Genomic DNA, 14,185 nt, shown 5'->3' with positions numbered 1-14,185 from the left:
CCAGTCTTCTGCAACGGCATTACATATCCAGATGGAGAAGATATTTCCATCCAAATTCAGCTGGAACAAGACAGAGAGAACCAAACCAACAAATTTCAGACCAAGAAAATGTAAATTATTAAATTTGAGAGAAGATGTTAAATTTTTCCATTTTTACTACAGCAAATTAGACAAGTATTCTAAAAAAAAAACTCAGTCAAGAAACAAAAGCAGAGACCTCCTTCAGTCTCAAACTCTTCCAATAAACAAAAATGGAAACTATCATAAACAAATAAACATCTATGAAGGGATAAAGAAAACTTCTGAAGTCTTTTTTGGTTGTTCTCTGTTTCGTCAGATGTATTCTCTAAAAATTGGAAAATTTGTAATACACCCATCCACACACCCAAGGATGGAACTGAAGTACAAAAATGATAACTATAAAACCAAAGGGTGTCTTATAGCAGACTGGTTCTTTCTTCTTTGTCACTCTACCTTTCTTATCTCTCTAATAAACCCAGCATGGTTGATTCTTGAACTGTGACTTAACGGTGCAGTTTAAGCCGTAAACTCCATCCTAACTGTAGCTCAAAAATCTACAGAACTCCTTAATCCTCCTTCAGCATATGTGCAGCTACATATACATGTGATCACGCTGAGTAATATTTTCACCGAGAAAAGCTTCAACTCTAGCTTAGTTTGTCTCTCAGAAGCCGAACTATTATTTACACAACACGACAGTTTCACCCATTGACGCCAGAAACCTCTGCAGCTCGTTGTCGCATCATCTCCATCACAGCAGCTCTACGCCGAGAATCAGCTTGCTGTTGCAACCTTTTCAAATGTTCTTTTAAATCCCTGTTATAAATTAGGAAGAAACAAAGTTAAGGTTGTGCTTGTTTTTTATGGACTTCTGAAAATTTGAATTTAATTCTGCACAATTACTTGTAAAATTTGGATCCTTCATGCATTTATCTCTCTATTAAAATCAGATCACAAAACAGGTTTTCTTTTAAATCAAACTTCTTTTTTTATTAAAGCATGGGACAGGAAGGCTTTGTCTTAAGATTATATTGGCAAGATCAACACATGTAAATTAAGCATAATCATATTCAGTTCCACATTACAGAATCACAAAAAATGAAATACCCAAGAGTTAGATTTATTACAGACCTGCAACGAGGTACATGACATGCTGATTCTTTGCAAGCTCGGGCATGCAGTTGAAGGAGATACCACATTCTTTTACATAGAGGACAACCACCAGAAGCACGCGTTTTGCATTGTATACCATGGCGGAATAGCCCCTTAACCTTACGGCAGTTTGGGTATTGACACTGAGGAAATCGACATTGTGAAGCATGGACAAGAAGGTCAAGCATTTTCCGGAGCTGCAGATCATCAAATCATGTGAGATGTCAGAATATTGCCAATTAGTTTTCTTCAACACTTTTGAGATTTCAAAAACTGGGTAACCATCCATTATCCATCCAAAATAAGGTCAACCAAAATGTGTGTACGTAAAATTGGAAAAAGCTATTGATACGAATTTATTTTCATCATTTTATAGCAACATCTCTGACCACAAAAGAGACCTATTTATCATCTTATATGGTTCATCATCTCCACTTCAATCCTAACGACAACATAGCATAACTGTATCATAAAACTTAAAAACACTTTCTACATACATGGATTACTCCTTTTAGTATCTTTTTGCCCTGCCAGGCACTCTGATACTTGTCTGTTATTTGCATTTACTTCAGTAGGTACACTGAGATTTTGCATGTAAATCTTAATGTTGCAGACAATGTGTTAGGAGCAAAACACAAAATATAGGTTGATCTTTCTTGTATCACGTAAGATTACCAGGTTAACCATAACGTGATTTGAAAGAAAATAACATCCGTAAGGTTAATCATGTTACCAGCTTATTATACAGCTTATGTTCACAAACATAACTTTGAAGGAGGAAATTAACATACCTGCAGAACTCGTTTTTGTCGAGCTTCTGTGTTTTGTGCATCACGTTCAGCAATGGATGGATGCTTTGTCAATGGATGAGGATGGTCGACACCTCCATCCTTATTATAACAAGCATTGCATACATCATAGTCGGCACAGGTTTCACAGCGCCATCCCTGACCTGCTTCAATGTCTTGATGGCAGTTGTTGCACGTTGTGACAAAAGCAGGTGCAGTTGGATTGTGGAGATGATACAGAACCATCATAGATGAATGTTTTGCCCGGCGTAGAGTGTCATACTGATAATGATTTCCTTGACAAAGACTCAAAAATGCCTGTCTGGTGTCAAAAAATTCACTTTCTAGAATTTCATCTTTATCCTTGGTATCCAATGGCACGCCCGTGACTTCAACCTGTCCGGGTTTCTTGGATATTAGAGTTTCTGTGGCAAATAAACTTAAATAGGCTATTTTTAACTAACCAATAGAATTTGAAGTGGATCACCAGTAAACTTACAGGATGAAAGGAATGTTTGTCTCTATTGCTGATTGGGTGCTTCCCCCTCTCATCAACTTTTTCTTCAGCATCATGGCACCTAAGTGAAGTTTTTGGAGAACAAAACATCAAAAACTTAAGCTTCTAATCATCACAATAGAACATCGAGAATTTCCCTGGATACGGAAAATAGTCTTCGAAAACATCTCCAGGATTCATAACACTAAATTGGAAAGTTGTCAATATATAATATAACATGCACATGTTTCTTACATTGCGTAAACCAGCTTCTCGTCTTATATACATCTGGATTCTGAAGTCCTTTTCTAAAAACATGCACACAACATGGCTTATAGCCAAATTTACTAGTGGAGTAGCTTAATGCTTAAAGACCACGAGAGAGATCTATCAAAGTAGCATTACTCCAGAGTCTAAACAATGGTCTCTGTAGGATATGTGGAATTTGGTGTGCCAAGCAAACTTGGATAGATCCAAACAGGTTTTAACAATTACATTTATCAAATTCAAGGGGGCATTAAAATGATTTTTATCAAATTCAAGAGAAACGATCTTCATCATTGTTATATTAGAAAAAGCTTTTAGCCCATTAGTTAAACAATGTCATATTACACACACGTTCTCCCTTGCTCTTTTCTCAGGAAAAGAAACAAGCAGAAGAATGACGAGACATCTAAAACTTATCTGCACTAACAGTCTGACATGAATCCCAGTCCAGGTTGGTATCAGAAGAAGATGAAATTTATAATTTGAACCAAGGCAACAAAAGAGAATATAATTACGACTTATAAGTAACATCCTACTATAGTGCAAAGTGCAGTAAGATTAAGAGTATGTGGTTCTGCTTAAAAGAAATCTTACTTGTCACAAAGTTGAAAATTCTTGCATTGTTTGCAGACCCAGCGATTTCCAGATACCATTAAATGGCAACAATGATTGCAGGCATGTTGCAAGTGTACCATGATAAAATCTTCCTTCATCGGGCTGATGGTCTCACCAAGCTGTAAACCGAAAGAATTCAAAACTAAATGTACTAAATGAAAAGGATCAAAATTTTAAAATGATAATCAGAACTCAGAAGGGGAAATAAACATTACTTTGTGCATTAACATAACATCTTTTGATGCATTTGCAGAGAGGTCGGTATGACCAGCAGCTTTTAGAGCCCTTTTAGTTATAGTCTTTTTTGTTCCCTTCTTTTGTTGTTTCCTATCATCTTCCTCTTGTTGAAGTTGATTTATCATATCTTCTGCAGCACCAGGCCAATAGTCACCGTCAAAATACGGCAGGCGCGCTGCAGTTACCTTGGCTTTACATTCACCAGTAGATATAAAGAAATGGTCATATAAGTTAGTAAGATCGGCCACAACACTCTCCTTAGCTGCCTTTCTTAACATCGATAAATACCTACAAGGATAAAAGTCAATGGATTGCCAGAGGGCGCATTAGTATGGAGAAGGGCAAGAGACTTTAGACGACACCAGCAAGAGTATAATCAGGGTTAATTGGCTTACCACTCCCTTAGTTTATCAGATTTCGGTGTTTTCTGAATCTCAGGATGGCAATATAAGATGTAGTCTTCACCCTTTAACGGAGGGCAAGCCCATATGTAGCAGCTCGTGAAGCCCCGATTCTTGCAATACTCAAGGTACCCAATCTGGAAACAGAAGCACAATATGCAAAACTCTTACCATTATTATTTCGCACCGTAAACATCTCAAGTCTTTAAAACATACGAAGAGCCAAACACCAAATCTTGCACATAGTCAAAACTTGCAATTTCAGTAAAAGGAAGAATCTTGAGTTACCAGAATTTCATGATAAACGAATGTACGGAGAGCTTCCCCAGTAACTGTTCTAATCTCAGGCCTGAAGTATTTGACAGAATCCAGATATGAAAGATATACACGACGCTGGTTTGGATGTTGACACTCTGAACCAAATTCTTGGACATACATGCCAAAAAGGCACACTTCTACGCCTTCAATCTTCTGAAACAAAAGAACAACCTGGACAAAAAATTTAATCCCAATTAAATAAGAATACTATCCACTAATTATTCTATTTCTTACTTTTCTCTTCATTTTCTCTAATGGTCATAATTGTTCCATCTTTGAATTGACATTATAACAATATATACAAATTTAGTGAGCTATAAACATAGAATCAATTTGACGATATGCTAAATACTAAAACTTGATAAACTAATTCACCTACTTCATAACTAAAACATTACATTTTTAACTACAAGTCTTACGCACCTTGGATTTATACGGGAAATCTAATGGGTAGTTCTCTTCTTGAAAAATTTCCAGAAACCGCTGCTTCACGTCCAACTTTTTGTATACTGATGATACAACTCTGACTACAAGTGCTTCTGCTCCTGGGATCTAGAAATACGAACCAAGTTAGCTTACATGCATTAACTGACAGTAATGGCAGTGTAAAAGTTGAACGGTTCTAACAAAATACTTATCAAATCAGTCGAGTTACATAAACAGTATATGCAACTATGTGCGTCTAGAAGAGAAACATGCAAAATTTGCTTCCAGGACAAGTGATTACAAGAAACAAGTCTGGAATTGTAATTGTACCAACCAATCTGAGCTATCCTAAAGAAACTAGAGACCATCTATCAATAAGTTTCGCATGTAAGATTCTCTTAGGCTCAGAATACGAGCAAAATTGCAATTCAATTCCTAAAGAAAGCAATTTACTGCTAACAAGGTTCACTTTCAAGGTTTTCATTAATCATATCAGAATTGCACACAGTATATTAAGTTCTCTAATAAGAGATATACGTCCATCAGTTTTCAGCCTTTCAGGTTCAGGGAATGAATAGTATGAAATTTACAATTTTAGAGAAGAGACAAAATTTCCTTCGAGGGATTAGTGCTAAGTTCGCAATAGTTCACATCAGTGCAAATAGATTACCTCATCCATGCTCTTCCCTAAAACCCGCGCCCTTTCTTGTTTCTCCTGCTTTAGACGTCTGAAGAGACGTTGCTCTATATGATCACTAAGAATGGTTCTTGGCAAATCTTTTGCTCCAAGAACAGCGCTTTGCGGCAGGGGCTTTCTTTCTCCTCTTTCAACCTCTGCTATGTAGCAATTTGGACAAGTGTATTCAGCTTGCCCACCATCATTTCTTCGGCCGTTAAAGAGAGCACATATTTGATGTTGCCAAGCTTCACATTTATCACACTGAACCCACTGCAGATAAACATAGAGAAATATACATGTATATATGTATCATATCCTCGACGGACAGAAAGAAAAAACATAACAGGAAGGTACATCTCATTTACCCATTCTTCAGTTTCCTCATCATTTCTCTTCTTCTCTAGCCTCATCTTTAGAATAGCAGTTCCATCAACCTCAATAGTCTCTCCACGAGCCTCATTATAGCAACGAATGCAGAAATAATGTCGCGTATCACCACTTCCCACGGTATAAAATGTTGCATTTCGTTTTATTCTAGCACCGCATGGCGTGCAATAGATAGGTGGAGGTTCAAAAGTAAGTTTCTCCACCGCGCACAACTGACAAGAGTTTTCACTCATTGTGTGCTCCATTGCTTGGTTCTTTTCAGCCTTCGCTTTACTCTGAAGGCATAAATTTGGGAGGAAATAGCATTATTCAAGTGGTTACCATTAGAATAAAGAGAAGAAGCTTATTACATTTCAAATTAAGCATTACAGAATATCTCACCACAACCACCAAAATTAGGACCTTAAAATTTTCTAAGAGCTCTTCTTGAAATTTGGCCCCAAAAGCTTTCTCGTGTTAACTAGTAGTCATATACCTAGTTTGGCATGCCCTACCTTAATTAATTATACATAATTAAAAAAAAAATGTATATATCATACATATATATATGCATGTAAATTCTTAAGTTTCTTAAAGAATAACTTCTTCATTCAATTATACTGCCCTCACTTTTGCATGGGCAAGATAGTTCAGAAGAAGTCTCTATGTCTTAATGAAATATTTTGTTTTGACCAGTTATTGTGGAAACAGTTGGCCGCCAACTTCTGATGCCTATAACATAGTTCTGAAAAAACAGTTCATCCAGACCATAGAGCATTATGTAATACAAGAAGACGACTTGCAAATGTTGAGCTAAAAGAAATGCGTTGTGTAAGAGAGTACGTATATGCTAACCTGACCAACCCACTGTCTGAGACCCACAATGTGCTCTCTTATTTGCTCAGGAGTGAACAGTTCCATCAAAGAAACACCCTTCACTTTTGGCTTTCCCGACTTTCCTGCTGCATTTTCTGCAGGTACTGCAACACTTTCTTCTTGGTCGATCTCTTTCTCATTTTTCATGTCTTGCTTACGAAGACTAACGGCCTCAATGGGAATAATAGGCCCAACATCAGGCTTCATCATACACATATCATCAGATTCATCTTTCTTAACCTCACTGAAATTGGCAGTGCCTCGTGAAACTACTGCATTTTCATTCTTCATCTCTGTAAAATTTGATGAAGCCATTGGCATGTCAACTTGTTGAGATACTTGGATCTGCTCACCATGAATTTTAGGTTGGTTCACATCAGTTATTGATACAGACGAATATTCAACTTTAGGAGTAAGAGAAGGAGATGGATGTTCCATCTTCATGCGTTTCATTGAGGATTGTAAATCATGTGACGCTTCAGTAGTAGGTAAACTAGTCTTTGCTGTTAAACTAGCACCATCTCCCGCATTAAGGGATTTCCACGACCCATTCGTTGAATTTTCTAAGCCAGTATCAGAAAGAGCACGATTGCATGCCTTACTACGTGACCTGATATAATTGCGAACCGGAACACAGAGCGGACAATCTGGAAGCCGACAACTTTTTAGGTGCCGGATCAATCTCTTGGTAGAACCGCACCGAGAATTAGGGCATGGATCTGTATCACACCTTGATACATGCTTCAACAACCTCTGCAACGTACTACAATTAACTTCTTGACACCTTCCTTCCGGAGCTGAACAATTACGAGCATGATACAAGAACAACAGCCACCTCTGTTGGTCATATAACTGCTTCTCGCGTTTTGTGATGTTCGGTGCACTGGCTGCGATATTTGATACTTGAGGCATTGCAGTTCTTCTTGAAGCAGCATGTTGGACAGTAATTGATCCTTCTGGAGACAGTTGGGGCCACTGTGCTTCATCTTGCTCCCGAAACTGTTGGTTAAATTCATCTTGGAGATGCCTCTCTTGTGATATCTGGTCCACTGTAATCAACTTTTGTTGTGATTGAGGATGCCACTGGCCCTGCAATAGCGATTCTGATTGTAATCCACCACCGAAGCAACTAAAATTATTTTGAGATTCTGCAGCTTGGTTATGAGGTTGCAGCACTTGCTGAACATGCTGAGCATTCTGTTGTGGTAATGATAAGCCGAAATTCTGAGTGCTGGATGGGTGACTTAGCATTTGAGTGCCATTATAATTATCTTCATCAGTCTGATAGAGTTGGTTTTGTAGATCAGAAAGTTGAAACATTTCGGTATCTACTGAATACGGAACTTCATTACGGGACTCCGTTCCGTGCTTAGGCACCATTTGACTTCCTAAATGAGGTGCTAGCATGGATTGCTTTGAAGCATCATTTTTTGACAAAAGCTGCTGATTTTGATTACTATGCTGCTTTTGTTGGTGTTGCTGCTGTTGTTGTTGCTGTTGATGTTGCTGTTGAACAAATTGCTGTTGTTGGAGTTGATTTTGATTTTCCTGGAATTGTTGCTGCTCAAACTTCGGAAGCTGGTGTTGAGCATGCGGGGATTGGAAACTCACTTTTAATGAATGGTCAATCATTTGATGCTTCATGTGAGCAGTTTGTTTCACTGCCTGCAAATTAGCTTGATTTACCATCAACGAGGAGTTGGTCTTTAATTTAGACTGCATGCTCACAAAATTCATGTTTTGATTATCCACTGTAGACCCAATAGACGTTAGATTACCATATAAGTTCCCTGATCCAGACGAATCAGAAGAGTTCATACCAAAACCATCACTGGTCATTGGCTTCATTTGTTGAGACAATGCTGCGGTACAGGAAAAACAGGTTGAGAACATCTTCAGTTCGCAAAAAGATAACATTTTCATGATGATCAGAAACAAGAAAGTGAGGCAGTGACCGGAACAGTTAAAACTTACTTGGCATTAGTTGTTGTTGGTTTTGCTGATCGAAATGTTGATGTAAAGGGTTCGTTGAATTTGCATAGGCTGATGCTGTCAAATAGCCATCGGATGATGCAGAACCATTCATCATTGGCATATTGTTTTCACTCATACCTGAACCACCATTTGGAGCCCCATTTGAAAATTTATAAGTGGACTGCTTCTGCTGCAAGCTAGATCTCATTCCAATGCCTGTGTGACCTCCAAGATTTTGCGTAATGGGACTGTTTTGACCACCATTGTACTGCTTTGGGAGTGTTACTTGTGATACTATAGCTGATTCAACCCCCGAAAATCCACCCCGGTTATTTGAAGCTTCAGAGTTAATAGATGACCTTGTGTTGCTCAAACCTGGAGTAGGAATCATTTGGCCTGCGAGTCTTTGTGCTGTCCCCGGCTGCATCATGTTAGTTTCACCAGATCCAAGAGACATACCAGAAGGTGATTGTTGGTAGCCTTTCAGTGTTCCTGCAAAACTGCACCTTATTATTCTGAACTGAATAACTGAGCGTCAGAATTCCAGAAAAATCAGTATTTATTTTGAAACTATAAAAATCAGTATTAGAATTACCATTAGATGGATTGAAGGAACCGGAATGTATACCACCACTAGAACTACTGGTGGTTGGCAACATTTGACCCGTGTTGACAGTGTTCGGCTGGATCGCATTAACACCAGTTGAAGCCATCATTTGATTGGCCATGGAAGATTGAATTGTCGAGTTCAAGTTCCCATTATGTGCCATACCAGGGGTTGGTATCATTGTACCAATTGACGACGAAGAACTAGGTTGAGGGAATTGTTGGATCTGATTAGAACCCGATGAAGGTCTGATCACATTACATAAACGCTGCTCCAATGTATTCATGTTCATGTATTCCTCCTATTGATAAGCAAAAGTTTGAGTTAGAAATGTACCACGGAATCTTTATATTATATTTCAGCTAGAAAGTTACTGGTTATCCTTGTGCCTATAGTAAACAAAAGAAAATGTGAATCACAAAGAAGTTAGCTAACTAAGGTCAGGACGCTAAGAAGATAGTTTTCAGCGGTCTGTCTTAGGAGTAAAGCAACTTTTAGAATTCAACAAATAAAAGTTCACAATCTAGACGCTGTGCAGTAGCAAGAAGTGAGTGAAGCACGAGAAGAACAGACCTTTGAGGTAGCAGCCTTATATAGAGCCTCCTCCAGGCGTTTTACAAAATCTTTCATCCTTTCTGGATTAATAGGCCGTTGTTGGACAAGTCGGTAGCTGTAAACATCAAAGGGTAATACAAATTAAATTTTTCCCTGAAACACAAATACAAATCAATATTAAAGTTACAAAAAACAAGTTATTTTATACCATATGCATTATAAGATTGACCTTAGATGATATACCCCAAAAGAAAATAATAGCTCATACATTACTCATAAAATAATAATTTTACGCTTTACATTATCTGCTCCAAACATTTCGTACCGGGACCAATACTCAGCCACGCCACAAAATCCAACAGTCTTCCTCATGAATATGTATCATTTCAAGGAGTACTTCAGTAGTTCAGTGGCCAAAGGAGGTAGAGATGTTATCAGTTATCCGCAAAGCGTTGTGACTAAGCCACGACTCTAAAAGGCTTAATTTCTTTTAGGGTTATTAATGAATCGACGAACATCAATAAATTAAAGGAAACTCCCTAGAATCATACAAAAAATAAAGGAAACAAAAAAGTAAATAATAAATAAAGAAGAGAAATTTTGATGGTTCAGTGAACATCACTAAAGATGCCAAACCATTTGATGTTCTATATAAATTAGATACACAGAGATCAGTAAACAAACTCCAAAACTAACTCAAGTCATTGCTTATTCCTGTTATGATTGCCTACTAGACTTGAGGTCAATGGCTATATTACTATTATTTCCTTTTCCCCCTTCATGTTGAGCTTTTCAGTTTTTCCCAATAAATGATTAGCAACAGAGGTTTCTTTTTAGTGAACGTGTCACGGTTCACTCTATTCTACATCCAAACTGCAGCTGTCACCAAAGAATCAATAATTTCTTAACTAATTGCAAGATATATCAACTGCATCAGACTAACAAAATATGGTTTGACAAGCACCAAAAGGTTAAACACTCACAATAATGAATTGAAATACACAAAGATGAAAAAGAACCCAATTAGTAAAAATGAAAGACTTACATTCTTTGTCGCATAAATTGGCGTGTCATTTCAACCTCGTGATCCATAGTCGAGTTATTGCGAAGACCCCCTATGTTTTGCATCTGGGTAGCTAGAGAACCACCACTATGTGGAAATACCACAGGCAATTGAGTGCCTGCTTGATTGGGTACCTGCCCTGAAACCTGTCCCGACATATGGGACTCTGCCTGCATATCTACTCTGTATGCTATAGTTCAAGAAGATTGAGGCAGGCTTTGACAATTCCACCATCAAATCCTTGAATGCCAAAACTTATAACACAAACACGACTTTTTGTTGAAACCCTCATTAATTATATCAATTGTACAGTTACCGGGAGCATGAAACCAACCCCGCCCCTAAGAGAAAAACAAAGTAAAAGTCAATACATGCAATATGGAGATATGGTGCATTAAACTATTTGAACATCTAAGAAATATGGAAAATAAACTTTTATGGAGTAAATAAAGAATGTTGACATTGAACACTGTTTTACTGGGAATTGAACTGAGACTGCTTTTAATGTATTACAAATCAAGGTTTGCCAAATGAAAATTAAAAGTCAAAACTAGCTTCAAATCACCAAAAGGGTAACACGTGCGCATGTAGAAATGATAACAAAATTATAAGACAAGCTACCTCGTATCAAAGCATGGTTCTGAAGGCAGGGTTGGGGCGAGGAGTGCCAAGGAACGACGCCCATATTTTATAGTATATAAATATATACACACATTACATTTAAATATGATTTATTACATATATATAATTAATTATTCAGTTAAACTTTTTAACTAAAAACAGTCAACACTAATCAACAAAAAAAAATTACATACTCGTATATTGTTCAATATATCAATTTGAACTTACAAACACCCAATTTACTACAGTCAGATAAGAATGACCTATATTAAACACATGGAGTGCCCATAATGGAGAAACAGCACGTCCAGAATCTCTCATTTATCACCTTGAAGTATTGCGGATATACACATTAAGATCACAATTTGCCAAGCAAGACAGGGTCAAAGGAAATCGTCAGATGACACTAGTTCTTAAGCAAATTGCAAGTGCGACCGCTACTTCTGGAAGGAGCTTCACATTATCCTTACTAAACCAAGGCACTTTCAGACAAATAATATGACTAGTTAAATGGCATACCAACTTTTGCAAAGAAGATTACACCAGTATCAAATTCCATTCGTTGAGATAAAAAAACAAACGAGACGAAACGAGATACATGTTTCTGAATTGATTACTTGGGTCCAACCATCCAAATCAAAAGCACAAGACATATGAGCTAATTAAACTAGACATTGAGATTAATGGCCAAAGTTTTAACAATGATGAACAAACATTAACACCACGAATATTGGGTAAACTCATTGATACCACGAGTATTGGGTAAACTCGTAAACAGTGACACCACGATTACTAATTTTAACTAAAATTAGAGAATTCAATGTTACAAGATATGGTATGAATTTACCTTTGCCACTCCAAACCACAGAGTAAACTGATCTTCCTTGTCCGCCCAAATATTAATTCCTTGAGTAATCCACACACTCTGACTAACAATTCCAGGACAACAATCAAGATAAAGGAATCAGCTAAACATGAAAATAACAATGAACGCGAAATAATTCAGAAGCTTAAATTAATGAGATCAAACTGCAAATCAATAAAGAGAAATTCCATTCTTTTTTTCCCCTTTCTCATAACTATATCTAACTGAATCTATCAAAACCCCCAAATTAAATTCAACAAACATAAAGAACTTCACTTCATTATAGACAAATTAAAAGCGTAACAATTCTAGGGCTTCTACTGAAAACCCCAAGCAGTAAAATAAATTGGGGCGAACATGAAAACAGAAGAAACTTACTGTCTTCAGGAATTGGATCGGAACTCCAATTGATTGTTAATATCGACGAATTGAATCAAAAGACGGAGGAATGAGAGGGAAAAGAAGACGAAGGAATGAGAAAAAAACCTCTTAATTTCAATTCTCAAATTTGATTGGGGGGTTTTTGGTGGCTGAGAAATTCGAGTTGAACAAAAAGGTCTTTTTTTAGAGGGAGAGAAATTATAAGGACGTACAAAGTTTTTACCGCCGTGTCCCCGAACGCCTAAGACAAAAAGAAAAATGACGGGATCCGATTATGAATTGCCCTTTGTCTTTGGAGCGACGACCTAGTGCCTAATAGATAGAGAGCTCCCACCCACGGCTCTAGCTAAGAGTGAAGACTATTTATGGCATTTGGCATGGGAGCTAAAGGTTTCGCCGCGACTTTGGGAGATAAAGAAAAGTATCTGAGAATAAATTACTTCACAAAATTAGTTAACTGACACGGATTTTTTTATGGAATAGTGGATTAGAGTCCAAATGTCAGAGATCTCAACAAAAACAAAAAAATCCAAATGTCAGCGAATTACTTTGTTTCATTTTTTCTCCCTTTATTGCCCTTGGGTAGGACATACCTTCCTCACCCAACGTGAAAACCATTAATCTTTCTCACTCTTCTCTTATGTAATCTTGTTTTACTTTTTCTCTCTAAGAACTTTTTTAACAATAGATGAATTTATTACAAAAAAAAATAAAATAAAAAACGGATTTAGGATTCTCTAATATAGTGAATATGGTGAAGAATGGAGATTTAATAAATTTTTAATGGTGAAGAAATTAGAAATGCGGTTATTGATTTTGGATGGATTCGATTTCGTGAACAGATTTGATCAAATTTAATGGTGTGATATTTCGAAGAAATCTAATGGTGAAGAAATTTGGAAAAATCAAATTGGGTGAAAATTTAATGGCGAATTCTTTTTTTTTTAAACAGAGATTCGCAGATTTTAGAGAAATTTTCGATTTGAGTTCAGAAGATCAAAGATTGTTGATGATTTATGGTTAGGTTCTTATTAAGAGATTTTAAATAAAATCTTTGACTTTTTTTTTGGATTTATGAATCCTAAAATTAAGATCTAGGTTTTTAAAAATTTAATCGTATAACAACAAATCTGGTATCTTTAAACCAGGTCGAAGATCTTTTAATTTGGTCTACTATTTGTGATCAAACGTGGGCTACTGTAAGATGTTTGTAAGATCTGTTACTTTTGGGTTCTAATTACGAGTTGTGTGAATGAATCTACAATGGTTTAGATCCTTGAAATTGTGAATGAAATCAAAATATCCAATACATAACAACATGTCCAGTATATAGCAAAATGACTTGTAAATTTTCACTGAAATAGTTTACGTTTGGAAAGGAATGTTAAGGAAATTTTATTATGTACTGTATATAACAAAATGTCCTATAAATTTTCATTAAAATAATTTACGTTTTGAAAGTAATGTAAAGGACATT

The 14,185-nt window shown here is 36.7% G+C and overlaps 1 protein-coding gene across 1 annotated transcript; it reads right to left on the bottom strand.

Annotated features, from left to right (window-relative positions):
- Window positions 1-93: 93 nt before the first annotated feature.
- On the bottom strand, window positions 94-13,114 carry LOC147550403 (histone acetyltransferase HAC1-like). Its single transcript, XM_086665624.1, has 18 exons — window positions 12,706-13,114; window positions 12,310-12,391; window positions 10,824-11,182; window positions 9,797-9,893; window positions 9,212-9,524; window positions 8,617-9,108; window positions 6,622-8,504; window positions 5,766-6,062; window positions 5,392-5,670; window positions 4,719-4,847; window positions 4,266-4,466; window positions 3,972-4,114; window positions 3,555-3,864; window positions 3,319-3,458; window positions 2,461-2,539; window positions 1,965-2,357; window positions 1,153-1,370; window positions 94-837 (listed from the first exon to the last, which is right to left on the bottom strand). Exons 3-18 carry the CDS (start codon window positions 11,015-11,017, stop codon window positions 723-725), a joined length of 5,283 nt encoding a protein of 1,760 aa, XP_086521750.1. The 5' UTR covers window positions 11,018-11,182; window positions 12,310-12,391; window positions 12,706-13,114; the 3' UTR covers window positions 94-722.
- Window positions 13,115-14,185: the final 1,071 nt, after the last annotated feature.

Source organism: Eschscholzia californica, unplaced genomic scaffold (assembly GCF_041429995.1).
Source record: "Eschscholzia californica isolate CP2 unplaced genomic scaffold, dmEscCali1.0.p SCAF_3, whole genome shotgun sequence".
In the NCBI taxonomy this organism is placed as follows: Eukaryota; Viridiplantae; Streptophyta; class Magnoliopsida; order Ranunculales; family Papaveraceae; genus Eschscholzia; species Eschscholzia californica.
This window is presented reverse-complemented; position numbering and strand designations above follow the sequence as displayed.